This window comes from Sphaeramia orbicularis, chromosome 12, assembly GCF_902148855.1.
Source record: "Sphaeramia orbicularis chromosome 12, fSphaOr1.1, whole genome shotgun sequence".
NCBI lineage: Eukaryota > Metazoa > Chordata > Actinopteri > Kurtiformes > Apogonidae > Sphaeramia > Sphaeramia orbicularis.
This window is the reverse complement of record NC_043968.1, coordinates 20,961,532-20,988,007: the sequence shown is the minus strand read 5'-3', so window position 1 is coordinate 20,988,007 and position 26,476 is coordinate 20,961,532. Positions and strand designations below refer to the sequence as shown.

The 26,476-nt window shown below is 40.4% G+C and overlaps 1 protein-coding gene across 1 annotated transcript; it reads left to right on the top strand.

Annotated features, from left to right (window-relative positions):
• Nucleotides 1-1,328: 1,328 nt before the first annotated feature.
• mfhas1 (multifunctional ROCO family signaling regulator 1) lies at nucleotides 1,329-25,398 on the top strand. Its single transcript, XM_030149113.1, has 3 exons — nucleotides 1,329-4,739; nucleotides 23,521-23,829; nucleotides 24,227-25,398. The coding sequence occupies exons 1-2, from the start codon at nucleotides 1,748-1,750 to the stop codon at nucleotides 23,649-23,651; spliced, it is 3,123 nt and encodes a 1,040-aa protein (XP_030004973.1). The 5' UTR covers nucleotides 1,329-1,747; the 3' UTR covers nucleotides 23,652-23,829; nucleotides 24,227-25,398.
• The last annotated feature ends 1,078 nt before the right edge of the window (nucleotides 25,399-26,476 follow it).

Sequence of the window (26,476 nt, the reverse complement as noted above, 5' to 3'; positions counted from 1 at the left end):
ATATTTTTTCCTCAATGTATTTGGATTTAAATGTTGATATTTGAAATAAACAAACAATATTAAGATGCTTGGATTTTACTTTCAGCCTTAAAATAAAAGTATATTCATTCGTTCCATTCTTTTTGTGTCTGTTCAGTACATATGTTTTGTGTTTGCAGTGTCTACTTTGTGATGTGCTGTTTTTTGTTTGTGTTTTGTTCTCTTTCACTTGTAAAACACTGTTAGGATTTTAGAAGCACTGTATAAGTCAGTGTTTTTCAACCTTGGGGTCGGGACCCCATGTGGGGTTGCCTGGAATTCAAATGGGGTCGCCTGAAATTTCTTGTAATTGATTAAAAAAAAAATAAAATAAAATAAAATAAAATAAATAAATAAATAAATAAATAATAAAAATAATAATAATAATAATAATAAATTGTTAATAAAAAATATATGGTGAGTTGAGTGAGACAGTCACAATACACAAAAGACATGACAAACTCTGAGTCTGAAACTGTTTATCTTTCAAATGTTCATTGTGGTCAGTTTCAGATGCGCAGCTCTTTCATAATTCATAGTTTGAGTTCTTGTTTGTTCAGTATTAATTGTCAGCCTTGTAAATCCAAGCTGGACTGACTGTACATATCCTGACCAAGGAAAATAAAATTCTCACTTTGTGCAGCAATCTACACCTGGCTTTTCTGCCTTAATAATATACATTAAATAGACTAAATGTCATTTGAAATTAACGTTTATTTGCAACATAGTATAGCAAACTATTATATGATTTAAAAAAATAATAATAATAATTTTAGCAAAAAAAATGTCTGGGGTCACCAGGAATTTATGATGTTAAAATGGGGTCACGAGCCAAAAAAGGTTGGGAACCACTGGTATAAGTAAAGGTTTCCATGGTGACTTGCATGGATAGATTGTCAGTTTTTGCCTCTCATTTACACATCATGTCCTTTAGATGGAGACAGAGTCCTTCCTCTGGCTTACTTCATAAACACTGTGCTCTATGAAGGAATAAACTGCAGAGGAAATGCCTATAAAGCAATTTAAATGGCTTTATTTTAGGCAGTTGGGTATTTCCTTTCAAATGTAGATGTTTACGACTGTTAGAACCATTTCCTGGAATATGATAGGCTATGTGATATTTGTAATCACACTCAATATATATGCTTTAAAGTCTTATGTTAATCAGTAGTTATTATTATCTGACTTATAGGAACCTGTCACTCTCAGCCATAACTCTGTATTTTCCACTCATCCTGTTATTTCCCCTGAACTGGATCGATGTGACCATGTGCGGACTCTCACTTTCCCTCTTCCCCTCCTCTCGGATCAGCAGGAAGGAGGAAGAAAGGAAGGTGGGTTCACAAATCTGACGCAGTGTGGACGGGCGTCGCTGCCGCTTCATTTCCACTCCCCACGGCCACGAACACGCACGGAAGGCTGCAGCTCTGAACGACAAAAACGCACAGACCTACACCCGGTCAGAGGGCTTCGGAGGAGCGGATCCTGCGGCGATGAGGACACCCTCGAAGCGGAGAGTGCACCCACGGCTCCGGGCCACTCGTCCGGGATTAGAGTCGCTGTAATCGCGGTCGGTTTGTTTTCATTGTGTGGTGAGTGGCGCAGGAGAAGAGGATGAGTGGAGCGCCGCCGCGGCCAGGTCCAGTCTTATTACGATTAAAATGCGTGGTTATTTCCCGGCATACACTGGCTTTTCTCTCCCCGCTGACGAAGGGCTGGTTGTGGCCGTATGCGCTTCTTTACGCAGGACTCGGATCAGCATGCTGCCCGCACAGCATCCATGAAAACTCTCAATGAAAACAAGGAGGAGGGGTCTGGCTGCAACGCCATGGAGGACAAGGAGAACAACCTCAAAACGGCCAGGTTGTGGAGGGATGCTGCCCTCCGATCGAGGAAGCTGCGGAGCAACCTGCGCCAGCTTACCCTCTGCTCCAAAAACAACCAGAAGATAATACTGCCCGATGATATAGATGAGATAGAGGTGCTCAATCTCGGCAACAATTCCCTCCAGGAGCTGCCAGAGGGGCTGGGATCCACCCTCAATAACCTGCGAATTCTTATCCTCCGGAGGAACAAGTTCACAGCTGTCCCTGGTGTTGTTTTTGAGCTTGGCCAACTAGCGGAGCTCGACATGAGCCACAACTGCCTGAGAGGCCTGTCTGAGGATGTGGGTCAGCTGAAAGGACTGAAAAAGCTATGCATCAGTCATAACAAAATCCAACATTTGCCATCACAAATTGGAACCCTGAAGTTTTTGGAGGAACTTGACATCAGCTTTAATGATTTGCGAGATTTGCCCAAGTCTTTCTCCAACCTCACCAAGCTGCGCACACTGGATGCAGATCACAACAAGCTGAACCAATTTCCCACTGAAATCCTGGCGCTCAGTGACTTGGAGGAACTAGACTGCTCCGGGAACAAGTTTGAGGTATTACCAGCAGACATAATGAAGCTGCAGTCCATTAAAATCTTTTGGCTTAGTAGTCTTCATATTTCCACATTACCTGACACTTTCTGTCACCTGCACAATCTTGAGAGCCTAATGTTGGACGGAAACAACCTCCACACGCTGCCTCCCTCTTTTGGTAACCTGCAAAAGCTGAAAATGTTGAACCTGTCCTCCAATGATTTTGAGCACTTTCCACAAGTTATTTTAAACATCACAGGATTAGAAGAAATCTACCTGAGCAGGAATAAACTGACTTGTATACCTGCGGAAATTGGACAGCTGGTGAACTTGGCAAACCTTTGGCTGGACAATAACAACATTACATATCTGCCAGATTCTATTGTGGAGCTGGAGAAATTGGAGGAGCTCGTTATACAGGGTAACCAAATAGCCATACTTCCAGATAATTTTGGAAAGCTGTCCCAGGTGAACATTTGGAAGGTCAAGGATAACCCTCTCATTCAGCCTCCCTATGAGGTGTGTATGAAGGGGATACCCTACATCGCTGCCTATCAAAAGGAACTTGCACATTCCCAGCTTGCTGTGAAGCCAAGACTGAAGCTTGTCTTGATGGGAATGAAAAATGCTGGGAAAACACTCCTGAGACAGAGTGTAGTAAACAAACAGCAGGATACTAAAGATACCCAGGGAAACAAAGGAATTGAAGTCACTAACTGGGTAGCAGACGCTGATCATAGTCTTACATTTTTAGTGTATGATTTGTCAGGGAAGCAAAACTATGACCTCATCAAACCCTTTTTTCTGTCACCCGGTGCTCTGTACATTCTGGTTGTGAACCTGAAGACATACACACCGAAGAACTTTTATGCCCATGTTGGGTATTTTCTTCACCTCCTCAGTGCCAAAGTTCCCCATGCTGTCGTGTGCTTGGTGGGCACGCACGCAGACCTGTGTGCAGACATGGAGGTGGAGGAGAAAAGTCTGGACATCCATAGGCAGATTGGCCTGCAGGAAAAGAGAGACATTCAGTGCCTGAGGAGCCTCACTCAGCAGGTGGACCAGGCCCTGGAGCAGGGCTACAATGTTCGCTCCTTCAGTCCTCACATCCTTTTCTATGGCGTCTCTGACAGAAACTTGAGACGTAAGAAAGCCCAGCTGCAGTACATGCTAAACCACAGGCTGCAAATATTGTCTCCAGTTCTGTGTGTCAGTTGTACTGAGACACAGAGGAACATCCAGAGGCTGAGGGAGAAGCTCATGTCTGTTGCTGATCACAGGGAGATCTTTCCCAACCTCCATCGCGTGCTGCCCAAATCCTGGCAGATGCTGGAGGAGTTGCACTTTAAGCCCAAAAACCTGTGGCTCTCTTGGTGGGACTCCGCCCGTTTGGGCCTCCAGGCTGGTCTCACAGAGGACCGCTTGCAGAGCGCTTTATCCTACCTACATGAGAGTGGAAAACTGCTCTACTTTGAGGACAGTCTCACCCTTAAGGAGTATGTTTTTCACAATCTTCCACGATTCATTGCAATTCTCAACGTCTTCTTCCAGAGGGATGAAACAACACTTTTGGACAGACTTTTGTCTGAGGGAGAAAGGGGGGACAAGGGGAGGGTGAGTCTGGTTATAGAGGACGAGAAGGGAGAGAACCTCAGGGTCACACATCTGCAGCATCACGTGGAGGGCTTTCTTCAACACGGCCTTTTGCCCTCCAATGTCATACGTCTACTCCTGAGGCCGCTCATCCAAACCCAACAAGACCTTCATCTCATCATGGAGCTTCTGGAGAAAATGGGAATCTGCTACTGTATCAACAAACCCCGTAGCAAACCTCTAAATGGAGCCACAGTGTGGTACAAGTTCCCCAGCTACGTCAGCAACGAAGAACCCCATGCAGAGGCCTCAGCTAGTGGGAGCTCCCTGCCTCTGTGTCAGTTCTTCTCTTTGGAGCAGCTGCACATCCAGTACAGCTTCCCTTTTTTCTTCCCTCCTGGACTGTTTGCACGATTCAGCGTGCAGATTAACAGCCATGTAGTTCAGAGGTCAGATGGCAGGCATCAGATCTTTGCTTATCGTGGTAAAGTCCCTGTGGTAATCAGCCACCGGCCTTCGAAGGGAAAACTGCAGACAGACACCCTGTCCATAGCCAGCCACGCTTCCCTACCAAATATCTGGACTGCATGGCAAGCCATCACACCCCTTGTTGAAGAGCTGAATATGCTGCTTCAAGAGTGGCCTGGACTTCACTACTCGGTACATATTCTGTGCTCCAAGTGCCTCAAAAGAGGGTCAGCCAACCCACATGCCTTTCCAGGTAATTACTCTCTAATGTCTTTCAGAAACTCAGTGTTTTTGTGTCACTTCCTCCACAGACTTTATTATAACAGAGAAGCATTGCTTGGTTTTATTTATTTTATCTACTTACTAAACCCACTTTGAATTTTAAACAAGACTAAATTCTCATAAAAGATGCAGTGTGTGACTTATTATGCCAGAAGCCACAGACAGTGGGGGATGGAGGCCAAACAAAGGCAATGGCACTGCAGCCTCTGACATTAGGTTAGGAAACAGAGGAGGGGGGCAACAAGGGGCAAACACAACCTCAGGGGAAGAGATGCTCCCCAGTGCTGGTAGTAACTGAAACAAGAAGTGACTCAGTGATGGACAGTGTTGTCATGGCAGCCTGACCTGCTTTTGTCTGTAGGGCTCTAGTGGGAGTAAATCTGACTACACATAATAAATAACCTGCTCTGTACCACTACAGAGATGTGAAGCAGTTCATCAAAGCTCACAACTAGCATTAGAATGACCGACTTTATTGAATTAGTTCATGATATGATAACATTGCTTTTTCTAGTTTGAGTGGAAATGTTAGACTTTCAGCAGCTGCAGGACATTTCTGTATGGGTCTAGGCTGACTTCAGGCTCATTAGTTTGTGCAAGTGCTTTGACAAAGCAAACTAGTGAGCCATGCACAGATTTCATGCTGTTCATTCTTGTACAGTAGAGGCTATATTTAATTGGGCTTAAACGTTAGTCTTGTGTGTGCATCTATACCTTTTCGTCAAAAGAAGGGCCTTTTATTCTTAGTGATACTAAATGTATAACCATGTCTGAGGTGATGACACTTTATCTGTCATATTGAATGTGGTGCTCAGATTTCATATTGATACTGATACTACAATGCCAAGGGCATAGAAACAGATCAGATATTTTTTATAGGCGTGGTCCTGGAATATAATGGTTCTTCCTATTTTATGGCCCTGTTTTATATTTTCATGGCAACATTTATTGTTAACTCATTGACATTAACAAAATAAAGTACTTTTCAAAGAAGAATAGTAATTTTCTGATTGTGTCTTGTCCTGGGTTATGCTTATACCTAAAGATGTCAAGCTAGACTTTTGGATTAATAAATAATCAAAAATTAAACAAACAAAACTGTATGTTGATTCACTTCCAAGTAAATTATAAGCTACAGTCCTACTTGGGACTTCTTATAAGTGATATATGATAATAGTTTTTCAACTAAGAATGACACTTTTTGTTATAGTCACTTTAAATCCTGGATAAGTAAAGTTTCCAGGACAGTTCAGTCATTCATAGTAGGACCCAGTGGCCTCAGACGTAATTACAAAGTATGTCAACTTGCTGTGTTTAACACAAAATATCTATCTTTTTTCCCTTCTCAGCCTTATATAATGTTCTACTTATTTCAGTTTCTTACCTATTTTCATTCTCCATATGCCTTCACTGTCCCTCTGCATCTCCCTTCCCCTGTCCAGGCCTCTGAAAGGCTTTGGTGTTCTTTGAGGATTAGTTCATGTATGCAGCAGTGCTGTTTTGAATCATTAGACATGAGGCACACAGTTTTCTGAGGGCTTTTATTCTGCCATGCTGAGGCCTCAGACACAGACGCCTGACTATGGTCCAGAACATGGTCCAGTGATTACACTAATACACTAGGGCTCAGACACACTGAGTGGGCCCTGCAAGCATGTAGTCAGTAAGTCAGGGTTTCAGAGTTAAGCAGCTCCATAAAGTAACTTCTCATGAAATGTTTTTTTTTGTACTTAAAGATGCATGATTTTTAAGACTGTGAAAATACTTGTGGAATAGAACATTTAATGTGACAAAGCTGTATTTACATGCTTTCTATCAGGCCACCATGGTTATGTTTAATGGATTATTTTATGCCTTGAATCATTTCTACTGTCCAGATAAGAGAAAAAAAATCCATTCAAAGTACTCATTCTGCTTGGGCAGTCAACCAAAGCAGGAAATGCTTTGGAGTTTGCCTTGTGGGAGCTGTAAAAAACAGTGTCAATGGACCAAAAAAAAAGAAAACAGTTCAGCTTTTTATCACATTGTTTGCAGCCATTTAGGAATGTCCTTGAAATGTTTTGTTTGGTAGTTTCATGACATTGTTCAGTATTGAAGCTTAACTTCAGCCAAACTTCACCTAAGTACTAAAGAAGAGAGGGGACTACTTGTACATAATGTTTTGTGTGAATAAGAGGGAGGAGACAGGTAGCAGGGTGTGTTATGGTGTTACATGGCATGCATAGATGACTGAAGACTGATATCAATCAAACTTTAAAACATGAAGAGAGTCATGTAATAAAAAGAATAGAATTGTACTGAATGTTTTTTGCAATATTCCTTTAAGAGTGTGTACTTTCCAGAGAGATCTTGCAGTTCATGTACAAGCACAGTGTGTTTCTTCTGGCCTTTTATGGACATGATATTTTTGGCTCCAGCTTGCTGATGCAGAGCTGGGGCTCCATGGTCCTGAGCAGACTAAACATTCTGTAGTTGGATTAAAGAACACACTCTTCTGTGGAGTTTGGATTTAGAGTTGGTAAATTTATTCTCCCATTGTATAACTATTAAACAATGATATTTTCTACTTTTTTTTTCTTCTCAGGTTAATTGCTGAACCTGTAGAGGGTTTGTTATTACCCTACTCCACAGACAGAAGAATAGTACTAATATATAAGTGACTGTTACTTTATTTTAATCATTAAAGCTGCCTATGACTTTCGTCACCAATTTTTCATCATGTAAAACCCAAGTCATAGCCTAACTATCACGAATCCATACGTTTTTCCATGATTACGCACCTGAATTTCTTCCCTCACAGTGAACAATTTCGAAGTGTACTCCACCATAAACAATCCATTTGTTTACAAACAGAGCCGGTAGGTCACTCGGGCATTTTGGGAAATTTGTCACGACGTGCATTATGGGAAGCGGAGTTCTACACAGCCGCATTATGGCCACAGCGGCAACAAACATGGCCTCTTGTTACAGCAGATACGTGGAGTCCACAATGCACCTTGTGACAAATTTCCAAATAATACATAATTAACATATATATAATAGGGGTTATGGGATTCCCATGGATTGATGAACTGTCCAGTCTGGGTTACAAAAAAAAATTCCAGTTTTCAGCTTTCTCACTTTAGACTGCAACATGTTTTTGTTTCAGGTATTGAAAAGGCAACGATCTAAAATTCATATGTGATATGCTGCTAATGGCCATTTATTGTGCATATCTGAAAATCCATCCAAATACATGCTGGAGAACTTCTGATTTCAGGTTTGGAATCAGTGTACCTCTTTGAGGTAAAATCCGGTTATTATTCTTGTGGTAGAAAAATCATTGTTGTATATCTGTGAAGCCCGATTATTTATGTGTAGAATATTTTTTTCAGTATAGGTATACATAGATTGCACTACACATTTGAGCTTCAGAGATCAGGATTTGCTTTGTATTTTTATTTCTTAAAAAGTGTGGTTTACTTTTTTGCTGTTAATGTAGGCCACCCTTAGGAATTGTGTGCTAGTGAGATAAGCTTGATAGGCACATCCTTACATAGAACACATAATGACTTTATACAAGGGATAAATAAATCAAAGATGGTTTTAGTAGAGCAGGTACAGACTGTCGCCAGTGACGTGCCAGGGAGAAATGTGTAAGAAACCAAAGCCTGGTGGCTGGCTGCTGGCCCAGCACCTGCACTTCTACAGTGAAGTGAAGTCCATCTGAAGTATTGCTCACATCGAGAAGTGAGATGAGCTGCAGCCAGAAAATATTAGTCCGTGCGTTAAATCATCTAGACAACCTGTGAAATTCCTTTCACAACTAGTAACCACCATCAAAAGCTCTGTGGCGGCCTTCGCATTGTAGTAGCTGAGGTGTTAGCACACTTTCACTCTTGATGCAGATCTTGTTCCCTAGTCTGACTCCCTGCTGCTCAACCAGCCTTGTCTTTATCCAATTAGGAGATCGGTTTGGATTAGGCCAAGGTAAAGATTCAATAGATGAATAGCTAAGCAGGCAAAGGCAGAAGAGCTTATTTGTTAATCAACTCGTTCTAGAACATAGACAACATACATGAGTCAGTCAGACAGACATTGACAGAGGAGTACACTTATCTTGCCCTCAGGCCTTTAAGCGAGTGTTATACATGCTTCCTCCACCCATGTGTAATATTTAGACAGCTTTTTCCTTATCATGAGGTTGTTCTAGCTTCAGGGCGGTTTTATGTGGTAGCATGGCTATTATTTGTCGACAGATCATTGAACTGAGCCAGATATCAGTTCGAACATGCTCTGAGAATGTAGCTTCTTGAGGCCCAGTTTCCTGAAAGACAGTTTTACACTTTTCCTTCTCTGTCGGCTACAGCCAGGAATTTACTGGCTAGGGACAGAAATCAAGTAATCACCCATTATGCAAATTGCCATATAAAAGTGATTGATGGCTTTTATATTTTGTAGAAGCTTTATGTAAAATGATATTACTTTTTCATTTTAGTATTAGAGACATATGCTTTTAGAACGAAGTTGTTTTAGTTGTGTTAGAAGCTTGATTTCATATGTGAGTTATAGCTGGAATACTGGTTTCTCAACCCTGAAGCGTATAAATGTAATTAATCAACACTCTTAATATTTACTCCTTTCAGCCTGTGAAATAGTTTTATTCACATAAAAGTTAATAAAATGTTAAAAAAATCTAACTCAATAAACATATTTTTTCCTTTTCTGAATGCTAACACATTGGACACATGCTGTTATTCTGTATTTCTGTGAGAGTTTGGAAAGACATTTACTGATGCCAAAGGAAATACCATTGCAGTTTTCCTGCTTTAACACGCTGATTACAGTACCTCTCTTGGTCTTAACTGCTGTGTCTGGCTGTGAACGGTTTGCCCGTAAAAAAACATTCTGCTGTGGAAATACTGGGAAATGACACAGCTTCTGAACAGCACCATTAGGGAAAGGATTAGATGTGTGCTTTAGATTTTTATACAACTTGAAGAGTGATGAGATTTCAGCATTTAACAGAATGGTCAGACATACACTTATGGTAGTCAACTCTGCACTGCTGTGGTGAAAAAACTGATGTGGAAAATAACTGCATGCCATATTAAATTCCTGCAGTAGAGTTCCTAAGTAGCAGTATTTCTGTCAGAAAACCAAATCCAGAGGAACTGGATGATGCTGATTTAGATCCTGAACAGATGCATTGTCAGAGAATGGGATAATCCCGTCAGTTCTTAAACAGAAGACCTTTTATGTGATTGTCATCATTCAGATCTCATTTTCACGGGGTAAAACTAAGGAAGCACTGATTTGAAGCCAAGACAGATTCTTGTTTTTCATTTTGATTTATGGGATGAACTTTATGAGATATTGGCAAGCCGGAGGATTGGTTTGAGGGCAATTCTTCACTTCAGATATTTGGAGTATTGTTGGTTAAGACAGTTTGATGTGAAACTGGAACCGGATATGTGATTTGCCTGAACAGATCTATTTGGTCTCGCTGACTCACACAGAGACGACATAAGAGTTTCAGTTGTCTTTTTGACTTCTCATATGTGGAAATGTGTTTACTCATGTGCATTGACATTTCAACATAGTATAAAGTTGATGAAAAGCCGCTCTGTAATCTAGCTTTCCAGTGTTCGTCAGCGCTGTGCCGCCTGTTAAAACATGCCTGCCTTATTGTCTGGTTACGGCAGAACGTGTTGTTCCGTCTCCACCGCTCTTGTTTGTGATCAGATATTGGCTACAGGTTAATTTATCTGGAAATGAGAATTTGATGTAGATAACGCCTGTATGAAGAGAACATCAGTCAACCCGGATGTCATATCAAATCCACAACCATAAAGTTGTGAGGAAATGAGCAGAAAAAAAAACATATTTGGATAGTTTTAAGTTACAGCTTGTTCCCTTATTTAGATATATGAAATGTGTTCATGGTACTGGAGAGTAATCTCATAGAGAGGATAACAATCCTGTTACATCACCCTGTGGTAAGCCTGTTGCATTACCTCAGACATGTGATTCAGACTGTTGCGGCAGGGTTAGGATGTACAGAGTTTTTTCTAGGCAGGTGTGTGATCCCTGTGAATGCCAGCTCATCAACTGTCTACGGTGTGTTGACACTTGTCTGCACATATGGTTCTGCTCAGCAAGGGTCATGGTGTCTTCACATGACAAACTGAGTAATAAAAGGTGCAAAAAGCATCTTGTTTAGCCATCAGTCTTTACACAGGTATTATCTTGTGTTAGTTATGGGGCTGTGTGGCTTGGACAGACCGCCCTCACATCTCATAAAAGTTGTATCACCTCATACAAATGAAGACTGCAGATGAGTGTTTGTTTTTTTCATCTGTCCCTGTTGTAGATGTGACCTAAATTTACTCAAAACCACAGGTGGAAACTTGTGGAACTACATGACATGAAGTGGAAACAACTAATGAAGCCAGCTACAACACTTTTGACTGATTAGGCTACATCATATGCTTTTAATAACTCAGATTTAATATTTATTATATTTGTGTCAAGGATCCACAAATGTGCAAAATACACAAGATTTTGGATGGATGTCGAAAGGCAGTAGGATAGAGTTGAGGAGGTAAACCAGAGGTTGAGTTGTGGTATGAAGACACAGTGTTAAGATTAAGGCAGTAATCTTAATTAATTCTCATCATTTATCTAGATTATTTTTAATAAACACAAAAAGAGTTGTTCTTTGAGGTTTCTCTGTGTTACTGTCTTAAAAATAGCGAGGGCATTTTGACTGATGTTGCCTCTATGTATGGAACAGACACCATGGCCAGAAAAGCAGCATTGTAATTTAAAGTCAAGTGACTCTGCGAGCTCCGAGCCCTGACAGCTAAATAGTAGCATTGGAGCAACTGCAAGACCACTGCGAGGTGCTTGGCTGCCGAATGCATGTCTGGTTACCACAGCCAGCGTATGTCAGAGGCTCCAGCAATTTGTCAGAAAATAAGTCAGATTCCTCAAGCTGTTATTATCATCCACAGAGCATTTCAGAATAGGACTCCCTCTTGTCTGCTGGTCTGAAGAGACTAAAATAAGGACACATCCATTTATTGGTTCTCTTTGGTTTCCCTCCAGGATTGGACTGTGGTGTAGTGTGAGACAGTCCACAGGGTACACTGTGCCACTTGTGGTCAACGTCAAAATGCTGCTATTAAAAAATTGTTTAAATATTTCAAACATTGTTGCTGTGATAGGGTTTTTCTATTATGGGAGTTGTTGGTTTCCAAGTTAGGGTCTTTAATGATGGCTTCATGTAATTTGTAGCTTTAAGAATCTGTAAGAATAGGTGGTGGTGCAGTGGTTGGCACTCTCACTTCACAGCAAGTAGGTTCTTTCCGGGTATTCCATCTTCCTCCCACCGTCATCAATACAGCTATAGCCAGAAGTTTTGCCAGTAACACGAATTGATTCTTTGCTTAAATGTGATTTATTTGTCAACAAAATTATTTACACTTACATAATACCTCATTCTTCAATGTACATCAGAAACACAGGGAATAAAATTAGCAGCTGGGACAGGCTGTGGCAGTCCCATGACCTTCACAAAGACTAAGTGGTTTGGAAAATGGATGGAATAATCTATTAAGAGTTGTTTCTACCTTGCATTTCCACTACATTTTAGAAACCATAGTTGAACATATAGTACAGTGGTTCCCAACCTTTTTTGGCTCATGACCCCATTTAAACATCACAAATTCCTGGTGACCCCAGACATTCAAAACGGAGACTTTTTTTTTTGTGCTAAAATTCATTTGTTTTTGATCATGTAATAGTTTGCTATACTATGTTGCAAATACATATTAATTTTAGATGATATTTAGTCCATATAATGTATATTATTATTAATGGGGGCAGAAAAGCCAGGTGTAGATTACTGCACAAAGTGAGAATTTTCTTTTCTTTGGTCAGGATATGTACAGTCAGTCCAGCTTGGATTTACAAGGCTGACAATTAATACTGAACAAACAGTAACTCAAACTATGAATTATGAAAGAGCTGCAGCATCTGAAACTGACCACAATGAACATTTGAAAGATAAACAGTACCACAGTGCTTCAGTTTCAGCTTCACAGTTTGTCGTGTCTTTTATGGATTGGGATTGTCTCTGTCAACTCACCATATATTTTTTTATTAGTAAGTTTTTTTATTTTTATCAATTACTAGAAATTTCAGGGAACCCCATTTGAATTCCAGGTGACCCCATGTGGCGTCCCGACCCCAAGGTTGAAAAACACTGATATAGTAGTAGGTCACTGAAACAAACTCTTCTTCGAGAACAGCATTGTTATTTTAAAGCGCTGTTCTGTAGATGAGTCCATCATTAAATCAGATACCCCAAGTCCAGTTGCTGGTCGACGTAGCAGATTGGAGAATAAATAAGACCTGCACTAGACCAGCCCAGCAGCTCTGCAGGTTTGGGTGAGTGAGTGATTCAAGGTCATCTACAGTGAGGGAGGCACCTGCAGCTCTTCTGTCACACTGTCAAATCAACCTGCTGGCACCAAATACAGGGACGTACAGGTGCAAATGATGGAACTGTTGCAATCAATTTTGAGCTCTCTTCAGTAGAAAAACAGAGCATCACATTGTAGTGGTTGGCCGTGTCACACACACAAAAAAAAAAAAAAACATCAAGGCAAGCCAATTTAGGTTTATTGCCCAAAATAAAGAAAAAAAATTACCCAGACACCTCTATTTGTTCATCATACAGCTGTCTAACCACCTCCCAAAACCATATTTAACAAATAAAAAAATGCCAACCCTGATGAAGTGCAACTGCTAAATGTTGGTTGTTGGAGCAACTGCTGTGAAAGTCGTTGTCCTGGATTGCACTTTTAAACACCCATCCAGGATGTATCTGGTTTCTCCGACTGAAATGACACAGACTCATATTCCACCTTTGACATGAGCTGACTTGAATGTGAGGATGTATTCCTGCTGTCAGCAAGATTGAACATACAGCTGCTATTGGGGAGTTTGTGTGTCATGTTATGCTGGCGAGAAGAAGAGGCTGCAGCGTGGTGAATCAGATACAAGACTGGTAAGTACAATACATACATTATCAGTCATCACCACTGTTACATAATACTGCCGTGGTCTCATGTGAGCAGAAACCCCAGGGTATTGACCTTTAAACCAGAATTGATGTGGTCAGCAGTTTTAGATAAACGCTGATAATGTTTTCCCAGTAATATTTCTCTAATTATCTTGTGTGAACCCACCTTCAGGTTTCTGTTGTGTGAATGTTTCAGTTATGCTAATTTAAACCTTATGAGAGTCTGACAGATCAGCAACTCTGCTTGGTTGCACAAGGGCAGTTTATCTCATTAACCACCAGATGTTAACAGCTGGAACATAGACACACAAACACCAAGAGTGGTGGCCTATTAGCAGCAGCAGCACACTATCCATCAGTTTAGTGGGGGAATCCCAAAGATTTACAGCAAAAGCAGAGGTCCAGATGTTAGGAGTGGTTCAGACTTTTCTCAATAATTGAATTAAAAGTTTTTGATGGTTGGCTCTATTTTAGGAACTTTTGTGGCTTCCATTGGGAAAAGTGTGAAAGAATACTTTTTCTTTGTAACATTCACATTTTTGTGGCTTTGAGTACAAAGAGGGGGACCTACATCGTGTCCACAGCTATTAATCTTTAGGATTGGTGTTGGATTTTGGATTGGTATTGAGGGATTTGTGATACTATTCAACTATCTGACAATCTGCTTTTGGAAAAGAAGTAAATGACAGTATGCAGTCCCGCGATGAACTGGAAATACATTCTTGGTGTACCCCGCCTTCACCAGTTGGTTGCCGGGATGGGCGCTGGTATCCCAGCAATGCTCACGAGGACTAAGCAGTTAAGATAATGGGTGGATGGATGGCTAGTTATTGACAATACACGGATACCTTCAAATAACCCAAATATCTGCCGACTGTTGACCATCAGCAACAAAAATCAGCTCTGGCCTTGAAAACACATATTGCTTGCGCTCTAACCCTTCCATTCACACAATCAAATTCCTCTTCTTTTTCTCCGATGCAGTGTTGTATTTGTCTTGTAAAAATTTATCTCGGTAGAACATATGCAGCCATCTTAAGTGCACCAATACCTGTTTCCACTGACTCATCTAGGTGTTTGCAGGCCTGTGCAATGACCTGAGTGAGTTATTTTTGGTCCATTTTCTCTGATGTGGAAGTAGGTCACACATTCCTGAGGTTCAGGGGTTCTGTCAGTGTAGCAGAGGATCACAGGGGATTAGTCTCATTTGCTATGTTTTAGGAGACTGGTCAAAACATCTGGGTCTGTGGATGGACGAGTCTGGGCTTGACTCTGAGCCTCATCCTGCCGGCTGCTCGTGCTCCATTTCCTTTATCCTGGTATTTATCTAGCTATTGATCTCCCAGACTGCAGGTTGTTTATACACTCTCCTTTTCTAGCCAGCTGCTTTGTAAAAGTTGTATTTGCTTTGGGATTTCTACAGCGGACGCTTAAGAAAGCACCAGGTCCTAATTAAGATCTACTTTCACAGCTGCCTAGGATCACTCAATCTTTGTTCCCTTTAAAATCTTTGCTAGAATTGTGTTTCTGTTGTGCAGCAATGCCAAAGTTTAGCAGTGTCCATTTGCTCATCTGTCTGTCAAATGCTTTGTTTCAGAATAATGATTTAATACACCTATATGACCTTTCCTGGACACAGCTTCCAGTGTACATTTGTATTGTTGGTGCACTTGTGTAATTGGTTTAACCCTTTAAACATGAATGAATGTTGTAAAACCCGCAGTCTTGCATTTCTGTGGCCTAAGGTTTAGAATATTGTTTAGTGAAGTGTAGTTGATTGATAAAATGTTTGTTACAACACTGATCCATGACAAACCATCTTGAAAATTACAGTTCTTCTTATTTGTTGCTATTAAAGATTTTTTTTAAATTTATTTCATTTCTGATTAAAAGCACACAACAAAAATTAACAACACTGATTAAACAAGACAGTATTATGTTAACAATGTCAGTGAAGGTCATCAGCACAAAGCCCTAATTATGGCTGGACAAAAAGAAGATGTAAATAAGTGAATAAATAAATAAAAAATAATGCTTTGAGCCCAATTAGAGACAAGAGGTTATGTCTACACATAAAAATACAAATAAACAACAAATAAAATAAAATACAATAGAAATAAAGAAAGAAATAAAGTAAGAAGGATATATACAAATTAAAAATGCCTCAAAAGCATCAAAACAGCCAAAGCAAAGTTTAACTCTTATTGAAGATTTTCACCTATAATTTTCACCTATAACAAGGTTCAAGGGGACTTTATTAGCTTAATGCCCGTAGGTGGATTTGTTCTGCAATCTGGAGAGGGCATCTCAAACATTATACTCAAAAAAACCACAGGACACATACAGGGGACAGATCATAAACTGCACAGAGAAAAGACATGGACAGGTACTCCCAGCAGCCAGCTGATCATAATTAAAACAGACTAGAAATAAGTAAAGAACAGACTAAAATAAATAAAAGTCATCAGATATCCCTAAAAATGCCAATATAAAACCTGTTAATGTGTGATAAAAACATAAAAAACATGATATAATGATGTAATACAAGGGACAATAAATAAATAATGATAAATAAGTGAAGACCACATTAAAATAAGCCAGAGCCCAAGAAATAAAATAAAGTGAAGTGCATCAAGGCTTATTTAAAAGAAAATGAAGACCAATAAATCCCTCCAGACCCTTAGATTTGATTCCGATTCTTCTTCTAATAAAATATGCTGTAAGAATTAATGGTCCACAGAGGATGAATCCATCTGTTGCGATATGAACTGAATTAACTTCTATTTCGACCATCAAGCCTAAATTTTCAGCAGATTGTTGAATTTGTGGAGCGCATTCAAGCTTCAGAAAAGAAAACCCTCAAACCCCTCCAATGAATAGATTCATTCTGTTGCCATATGGACTAAATGCCATTAGTCATGGATATCAGTCAACTCTCCATGCAAGACATCTGATTTACTGATCCATTGCAATTACATTTTTGTGCACCCATTGGGATAAAGCATCAATCAGTGAACCAAAATTACAACAGTTGTATTTGTTTATTGTGGGCTGTAATAATCATAGAGGACTTGCTAGCTTGGCTTTAGTGATATAGTCTAATTTTAACTATACATACCATCCTGAGTAAAGGATCAGATTTGCTGCAGCAGTGGTTAACCCAAGGACTGCTTGGCTGTCCTCTCTGCTTCCACACTTCACTGAGCAATGTGCACAACACCCAGCCCAGCTCAGCTGTGTGCAGATCTTATCAACACCCAGTGCCATCATGGCCACTGCACTTTGGATCACCAGAGGGTTTCTGAGCTTGTTGGTGTGAGTGTATGCACATGCTCACAGCAACACAAGCTTAAATCTGTGCAAAGTTTTAAAGAAAGGATAAAGAAGGCATGAAATGGAGTCTGCTGACAGAGTGTGCGTCTCCTCAGAATCGATAGTGTGTGTGACCCCCGTGGGGTGGTTGAGCCTTGCTGCTTTAACACACTGTGCTGCTAATCCTCTTGCTGAACTGATGGTCTCAGTCTATCTTGGGCCCTCTGCTTCTCATTCATTCACACTGTTCACTGCCTGCCAGACTGAACATGGCGCCGCTTCTTACTCTGCATCTGCCTGCTGAATGTTTGTTTTCTGTACATTAAAACTCAGTGGATTACTTAGTTTGTTCAGTTTTGCAATGTTTCATTGAGCTTCCCAAGCCAGGAGGCCCTTGTGCACCTGGAACATGAGCTGAGTAGACTATTTGTAGACAACCTGGGTGATGGGACAGCTCTGGTTTCTGTCTCTGAAAGGTCAGACAGAATGAGGACTCACATCTGGTGGATGGTGTAAAGACAGTTGACAGATGAGACCCTAAATGACCCCAGTTTAACTAGTCGTTGAACTCGGTTTGTGGTTGTAGTCTGCTCTCTCTAGCAATCTACAACAACTCCAACCTCTGAGCTGCAATAACACACTGAAAATGCCAAGTTTTTTTTTTTTTTATGGTACCTTTTCTTCTGTAAAGGATTTGATCATTTTAATACCACAACACACTTCCTCATATGTACATGTTGCACCAAAACAACTTCCCTCCTGGCCATTCTTTCCAAAGTCACTGATGCTGGATCCTGTGCTCAGCATTGACTAAGACAAGTTAAAGCTAAACAAGTAATAGTGGATGGTGCCAGACCCATCTGCAGCATTGGAACACTTAACTGTAGAGGTAGTTCTGGCTTTGTGAGACTAACTAGTAATAATCTGAAGATAACACTATTACATTCTTCTCAAACGCAACAGCATTCTTCAGTACACAAAAACTGGATGATATTTCAGTATTTAACTGTGCTTGTTTCTGAGCAAGATTAATGCAGAGGACCTTGATGCTACGATCCGCAGTACGCAGTGTGCTTGTGAAAGAGGGTTTGAGATTATGTATGCAAATTTGATTTGGACATGTCCGGTGGGAATGGTAGACAGTCTCTGCTTGGCTCTCCGGTTGTGCAGCTTGTGTATAGATGTGAGCGTCCTTTCCTTGTTCCCAGGCAGACTGTTGGTGTGGATGTGCCAGGCTGTGTCCTGCCTGTCATCCTGATGGAGTACTACACAAAAATTGTAGCTCTAATATCTAATTAGCTTGGGCAAATGGGAGTGGATGTTTCACACTATTTCTTCAGTCCAGTTGGCTGTCCATGTGCATAGTCTTTTTAGCTGATAGTATTTGATTCAAATCTCATGTTGGGCATAGTGTTTAGTGTGGGTTTAGAAAAGGTGGGAGATTATGAATTAAGAGGTTCTTCAGCCCCTACTGAAAACACAAACATATTACAGAAATATAGATTTTAGTCCTTCCTTAAATTATAATCAAACAGCGTGAACAAACAAAGCCTACAGTTTCTTTTTGGCTCTCTTTATTTAAAAAAAAAATTGTCCTGTTTTGAAGATTTCCATCCAATTCTAGTCCTTTTCAAGGGGAAAAGCACTGAGCTGTGTTAAACCTTTCACTCTTTGACCCAACACCTTCCATGAATCAAACAATGAGGATTGGTTTTATGTCACCAGTGAGGCGAAAAGATGCATAAACACATTATTGCTATCAATAAGAGTGAAATCTGAAGCCACATGAGCCTGTTGGATGCTTATATTGCCAGATAATAATAAGCACTGTATTCATATAATTTCAGCCAGTATTAAAATTGAAACTAAAGTTAAGAGGATGTGAGAAAAAACATAAAGGGTCATTTCCTCATTTCTCCTCTCAAAATTATCCAGAATTGTTCACACTATAGTTGTGTTTTTCCCCTAAGATTCTCTGGTGTGTTTCTGGTAATTCAGTTGAGTGTAGTATTAATCAGATCCCACATGAGCGCAGGGAGCAGCCGGTTGTCTGGGTGGAGCTTTCACTGGGACACTCACCACAGCACAGGACAGCTGAGGTGGATTACACCGGTTTTCCCTGAAATCATTTCTCTGTGACATAAACTGATTTCCATCCATTTACAGTTCTTTGTTCTCTGTCCGTCCTCATCCTTACCTGGTTGGTGGTGTAGCTCATTATGACTCGGACAGGCAGTGTCAGTGCATATGATGAGCATATCCTCTTCTTGGCTCAGAAAGCCATCAGTGAAAGGAGAGACAGGCTCCGCTGTTGTTATAGCTCCACCCTCATCAATATGGAGTAAGAATGACTTGGCAGACGCGGCTAGTTGGCATCTCTGTGGGATCGGAGCCTGGGGTGAGCACACTCAATGCTTTGTCACTGTAATAAGGGCAGAGGGCAGAGAAAGTTGTGAGACAGTTAACAGATTTTGTTCCTCTTGTTTTTCGCAGCTTTAAAGTTTAATGTGCAGCTTCTTCAAAGGGGAATTATTTCTGTTCAAACCTGAAGATAAATATTTGAATACTAAATGTGGCACAAGAACAAGTAGGACTAGTTCCTTCTTGCAAGATAAACAATTCAATAGTAGTGTATTTAATTCTTAAATTACAATAAATAATAGGAAGGGTGCTTATGACTTTTCACATTTTTTCCCTGCGTTCTCATCCTCAAACCATTATTTTGAAACAGAATTCCCTATTGGCCCTGTTACCTTTTGCCTCAAATCCTTAAAGTCCTTAAGTTCTTCCTGCCCACACTGCTCAGATTTGAGGCTTATAACAGAAGAGGAAATGAAATCGTATGAGCGAGGCCTTTGGAAACAGCTTCTGAATGGAGCAGACCTTGACAGCTCAGCTAGGCTCCTTCCCTTCACTGTTTTTCCAAACATCCAACATCCCACTGGGAGTTTCCTGGAGACAGGAAAAGTTATTTTATTCAAAGAGAAGTGGCGCTTTCCTTTTATGGCAGAGTGAAAGGCATTCTGGGCAATGTGAGTGAGAGAACTGAAATGGAAAAGTTCACAGGGAAACAGGCCAAGCAGAACAGGAATGTAAATGATTCCTCTACCTGCTGGTGATGTTTGAGGAGGGGGGGTGGGGGGGGTGGGATGAGATCTGCACATTCCTCAGTCTTGATGTCAGGGACCAGACACCCCCCCCCCCATCCCCCTTCACACACCCATTCTCCACACCACCACCACCACCACCTCAGTTTCTGGGTTAGTGTGTGACTCCTTTCAGTCAGTGCGAGGGGAGGAGCTATTAGCTTTGACCTAATGCTGTGACTATATGACTGCTCATCTACTTCCAGTAATGGGAAACACCTCATTTCCTGATAAAACATACTGATAAAAGTAGTGACAGATGCAAAAGCCAGTGTTCAGTAAGATTTAAACATGGCTAATCCGACTGCACTCTCACTGTAGCCTTCAACTGGCTTCAGTCCAGTCGGCCAAACAGCTCCACACTGGTCGAGAGAGTAGAATAAAATCAATACGTCTAATAGTTTAAGTGCCGCTAAACACAAGGTGTATAATGGCTAATGCTGTCGAACCAAAAGCAGGCACTCAGCTGCTGCTAAATCTGTGATGTGGTTTATGCCATCAGCTACATCATACTGTACTAATCTTATTAGTTCAGCAGGAAGCAAATCAGGGAGTATATACCCAGACATATCTTACTGCCATTTAGACACCTTGAACAAACTCAGATGTAAGATATTATTGTTCAACATGTGTGGAATGAGTGTTAAGTGCTTTAATTTCTATTTTTTTCTAGCTGCATGTTATTGTGACTTGGCCAAATAGTGCCTTATTTTCACTCCCTCTGTTTTTTTTTCCACTATAAACTTCTAAGAAAACTTGTAACCCTTTAACTGCTTATGTTTACCAGCTAAATATTAGCTTTGCTTTGGGTAGACAGATCACAAAGGGTTTATCTTTGCTTTTTTAGCATTTTAAAGAAAGCTTTGGATGCTGTAATGCTCTGTGGAAGTCGGACTATATTTTCTCTGTGAGTAGTAGTCACCTTAGCTGCCATTTTCTACTTCCTTAATGACATGTAATAGTTAAATTATTTTCTTTGTGTATATCAGGTCAGGTTATTCTCTCAGTGACATATTACTATACTCCATTATGCCTAAATTAGATTTCTGTTAAGCTGAGATTTGCCTGATATAACAGATTGTGCACTGATCTGCACATAATATGGCAGGTCACCATGGACTGCTGGCACAAGTAACCTTTGAGGGTTAGAATTTTACAGTCGCTCAAACCTTACATCACCTGATTTGGCGTCTAATTATTTGATTCACTGTTATTGTTACATGTGTGCAAAGTAGCTAATGACTGAGAATGAGAGGATCTGTACTGTACAGTATGATGTCCTGCCAACTGAGTTTTCTGGGATGCAGAATTAAGTTGGAATAATGTTGTTCTTACAGGTCAAGATATGGATAACAAAAGCAGGTCAATCTGTCTCTGAGGTAAATCCAGATCAGATTCTGCTGCCATTGGACTTAGAGCATTATTGAGCTCTAGATGCCCTGAAAAGAGGTATTAAATTGTGTATAATCCAAGCGCTGTAACATAATGAAAAGGTTTGTCTTTAGTGAGTATGGTCTTCATGTGACTGTGCTGAATACAAATGCACAGAGAACACATGATCCAGTTATTTCCATGCATTGTTTAAGAGCCACGGTCTCCAGGAAACGCGTAAACTAGTGTGAGTTGTTGGAGTGATGCAGTAGGCCCAGTTTTATTCCTGACAGGGGTGAGGCAGTAGTGCAGACAGATGGGCAGTAATCACATTGTAAGCAGTGCTGCAGGACCCCCTTGTGTGCCTGAATTTATAGCTGTCTGCACAACAACAAGCTTTCCGGCCACAAGCAAACATCTAAGTAGAGCTTATTAGAAACCCTGCCAGTGATGAGTATTTTTAGGCCTGGTGTTTCCTGCCATGAGCCTGTGTGAAGACAGGACAAATGAGAAAACTGCACACGACCATTTATGCGTCCACTCTTTTTCCTGAGCCTCAGTGCACCTGCAATAACTTCCTGAAGTTGATCTAGTTTTTTCCTGATGTAAAAAAAGGCCTTGATCAGTAGCATAGTAAGAATGGTGGGTTATTGTGTTCACTGAGTGCATGTTCATGGCATTAAGATGCAGCTTTAGACTTCATTATTTGATGTGAAGTGTCCACCAATAAAGAAAATAGGCCATTTGTGTTTTAGAACACAAGATATTCATTGTTAGTCCTGCAGATGGCTGCCTGCTTACACGTTTGTTTTCCTGTGCAGGAGGAAAAGCATGTGACGGATTAGCCTGTCTGTGTATACTTACACAGGAAGTGTCCTTGAATGTGGAGATGTACTCACACACATACTGTATTTACATGTACTGCTACACGTATCCTCTTGTATTTTATTCATTTATATCCACACTGAAAACAGTGTCCTGTTAGGGATGTAAGAAAAGTTACAAAGGCAGACAGTCAACACAGGAAACTAGAAATACCATCATGAACTGAACTGACACAAACAGTCGCCTGTCACGCTACAGTACTTGGCATCCAGGCACTGTTTTGACTCCACAGCATGTCCTTTTTGTGGCAGAACAAATTCTTAATGTGTGCACTTGGAACATACGCAGCCTCGGTTGGTCGCAGAAATGTTATATTCTGTAGAAAACGGCAAATTATTTCATTTGTAAAGCCAATTAAAATGCCCTTTGTTTTGTAAATCCATATATTTTTGCTATTACCTACATAAATGCACACCAACAACCTCTCTGAAACTGAAATTATGATGATTTTGCCTCAGGTGGGAACTCATGCATTATTAAGTACATTATAACTAAGTAAATTATTTAGTAATTTAATACATTATTGTAGAAATAGACATGATAGTATGTTTTTCAAGTGTTTGCACAGATTAGGGATGTTGAGAGGACAAATTTGCTGAGATAATGGCACATATACCAATAAAGTTAATGATACGAGAAGAGTTTTGACACAAACATAATCTCATATCCAGAGCCAAATGAAAATAATACATGTCCTCCTTTTACCTCATGGCTGGTACAGTACAATCTGCTCCTGTTCTAGGCCTGAGTTACTAGTTATAACTCACACCGTCCCTCAACTGTTCTGTGCACCAACAGTGAGCAGAAGCTGAAATCTTAATCCAAATATATCAACTCATGCCCCCTGCTGGGTCAACTGTAATCTGCAGTTTGAAGTCAGAGCACAGTCCAACTGCCATCTAGTGGTTAAATAACAAACCCTCTAGTGTGGATTTTGACAAACTGTTCCTTTTTGTCTCGTCTTCCAGGTGAGCTGCTCAGCCAGCCGCGACCCGAGGGCCTCACCGAGATCATCTGTCCAAAGAACGGCACAGAGCGGGTGAACGTAGCGCTCGTGTACCCTCCGACACCCACCGTGGTTAGCCCCGGTCTGAAATGACCCCGGGGCTCCACCGCTGGCCTCGTTCCTCTGACTGCATCCCCCAGGCCAGCTCCACGTTGGACCCACTCATCTATGCCTCCCACATCTCTGTGACACCTGTAGCCTGCTTCCTGTCCTTATACAGCATCATTTTGACCTCCAGTGGAAAGTGGCGGAGTGGATCGATGTCGGATATGTACGTGTGCTGCAGTCATTTTTTTCATAGACATTATTTAATAATTTATACATCTCCAGTCATTATTATTCTCTCACATATGTCTGCTGAACATCATGAGTCTGCCTCTTTTCCCTGCTGCATTACCACGGATGAATAATTTCAACCAGAACATGAAGTTCTCAATAGATTTCTTGCTTAGTCAGTGAAGCATACTATACCAGCATGGTCCCATTATGAGTTTACACCATAAAGCGCTTTCTCTAATTAATACAATATGTAGGAAATATGTAGAGAGTGTCTAAATAGAAAAAAAAAACAACACTGACAAAGAAGTTGAAGTCTTCCAAAGATAGACTCAGTTGTTCACATTCATGCATTTTCTTCTCTAATAATTCAGTGTTTCTTTCTATTGCAGGCCGTTCTGCCCTTCCTGTGATGTCTCAGCATATTGATGTGAACAGTATTTAAGGAGCTTGGATTAGCACAAACATCAGCTGTATACTTCCAGACAGTAGCACCAAGTCCAGCGAGGCTGTGATGTGTCCTCCTTGTCTATTTTCGGCCTATGGTTTGCAAGATTCTCAACACTTCTTCATAAATATCTGCTGACATGCACTCACAGTCTGGCCCATCTAATATTGGACATTGACAGGAAGTGTTCACTAAAAGATATTTTAATAGAGGAACTTGCAAACGTTAGGCCAAATTTTGCTAAGCCTTCCAGAGACACACAAAGGACTCTGATCAGGGGAGAAGATTTTTACTGGACTGCAATATTCTAATGTTTTACACTTTTGATGCAATTTTTCTTTTTTTCTGTGCAGCATGACACTGAGAGCAGGACAGCATGGATACATGCTGATGGTGGTTATTAAATGTGTAAATATCTCTGTCTGCCTACTTTTTCAGGCAAAATGAAATGGATTGTTATGGGAGGAATATGAGATGGTGTCTGTTATTTATGTCTACATATCCACCATTGTGGGATCAACACTAACCTGACAGAATCTACCACTCCACTCCTCCCTGTACAGATTATTTAGCATGAAATGATGTGCAGTGACGGCGATGTAAAGTCAGTGGAATACCTGTTATGCCAAGGTGTGGTCAGTTGGATTTGTACAGATATTTATCTACATGGACTCCTCTGACCTAAACCACGTGTAGGATGTAAGTTCATCCTCTGTTAAGTATTCAAGGGTTGTCTTGAATTTGTCCAAAAATGGTCACTTAATATAAATAAATTGGATGTGATGAGTATGTGTAAATGGAAAGAGAAAGGACTTCCTCGAGTGTCAGGTGATATATCTGTGGTCTGTTTTTTTCCACTGGTAGAGAACATACTGAACTACATAAACATACTGAGGGAGTTGTGTCCTTCTCATGTAAATAATATCTTTATTTTTGTATGTTGACACAGGATGTCACTACTCTAGCTTTGACATTATTTACAGTGCAATGCTGTGCATGACTCACCTGGCCAATGTGAGAGTGCACAGACAGTTTTATATGTAGCTGGTTGGAACATCTCACCGTACAACATGAAATACCAAATACAAATAAACCAATTTACTGGCTTTAGTACCACCGCTGTGTCTGTTATTTATTCAATCATTACAAATGTTTAGATTTCTCAAGTAGAAGTCATAAGTTACAGGTTATCTAATGGTACATGTATCCGTTAGACGACATGTATTTGGGGACATTATTTGACAGTTTATCAAATTGTTTATACTCAGAGAATAAACTGTGAGAACTTGTTTCACTGGGAGACAATGTTGGTTTATAGCCTTCAGGATGTGTAATTTCAACATAATAAGTAAACAATGACGCAGGAGCCTAGTATGGGAAAAAGGAAACTGCGAACAATAATGGAAAATGAAAATGAAAACTAATCACATCTGCAGAAGAGTAGGTTGAAGTTTCATCAACTTTTATCTACATACTCAAGGGATGATCATATGATTAGTCACTCATCACAGATAAAATGTGAATACAAACAGGAATTCATCATCCCATGTGAGGATGCTCCTGAGGCCAAAGGACACAGTGAAGTCAATGCAATGAGTGAGGAAAATGGATTCTGTGGAACACAGTACAACTCAGATTTTTGATCATGAGTACATCTTGTGTGTGACCGACATAATCTAATACATAACTGTGGAAACAACAAGCAAACTCATGATACAGAGAAAGGTCAGCTTATTTAACCCATAAAGACCCAGTGCTACTTTTGTGGCAGTTCACAAATTAATTTTTCTCTATATTTAACTTTTCTTAAGGGATTTATTGCAATTTATTGTAACATTATCCTCTTTAGTTTGAGTTATTTTTAGTGTAATTAAGGTATTTTCCTGTTTTTAACTCACTGATCATGTAGATGTTCATTAAAACTCAGAATAAATTCAAAGGGTATTATATCAAAAGCAAAGAAAACTGCAGAAAAAGTGACTCTATCAGTAAAAATCTAACATTAACTGAACATAAACCCAGTGTGTCCATCTACTGCCATTGATCCAACTCCATGGGTTTTACTGGTAAATCAATGTTGTAGAAGATGACAGTGTTTCCATGGTAATTACAGAGCCTCTGAACACCCAAATGGGTCATATCTGATGACCATGACAAGATGAAAAACTGCATTTACACCAATTATTACATGTAC

Coding starts and splice junctions, on each gene's coding strand:
- mfhas1 (XM_030149113.1), top strand. CDS start 1,748: ATGCGCTTCTTTACGCAGGACTCGGATCAGCATGCTGCCCGCACAGCA. Junction 4,740..23,520: donor CAACCCACATGCCTTTCCAG/GTAATTACTCTC, acceptor CTCGTCTTCCAG/GTGAGCTGCTCAGCCAGCCG.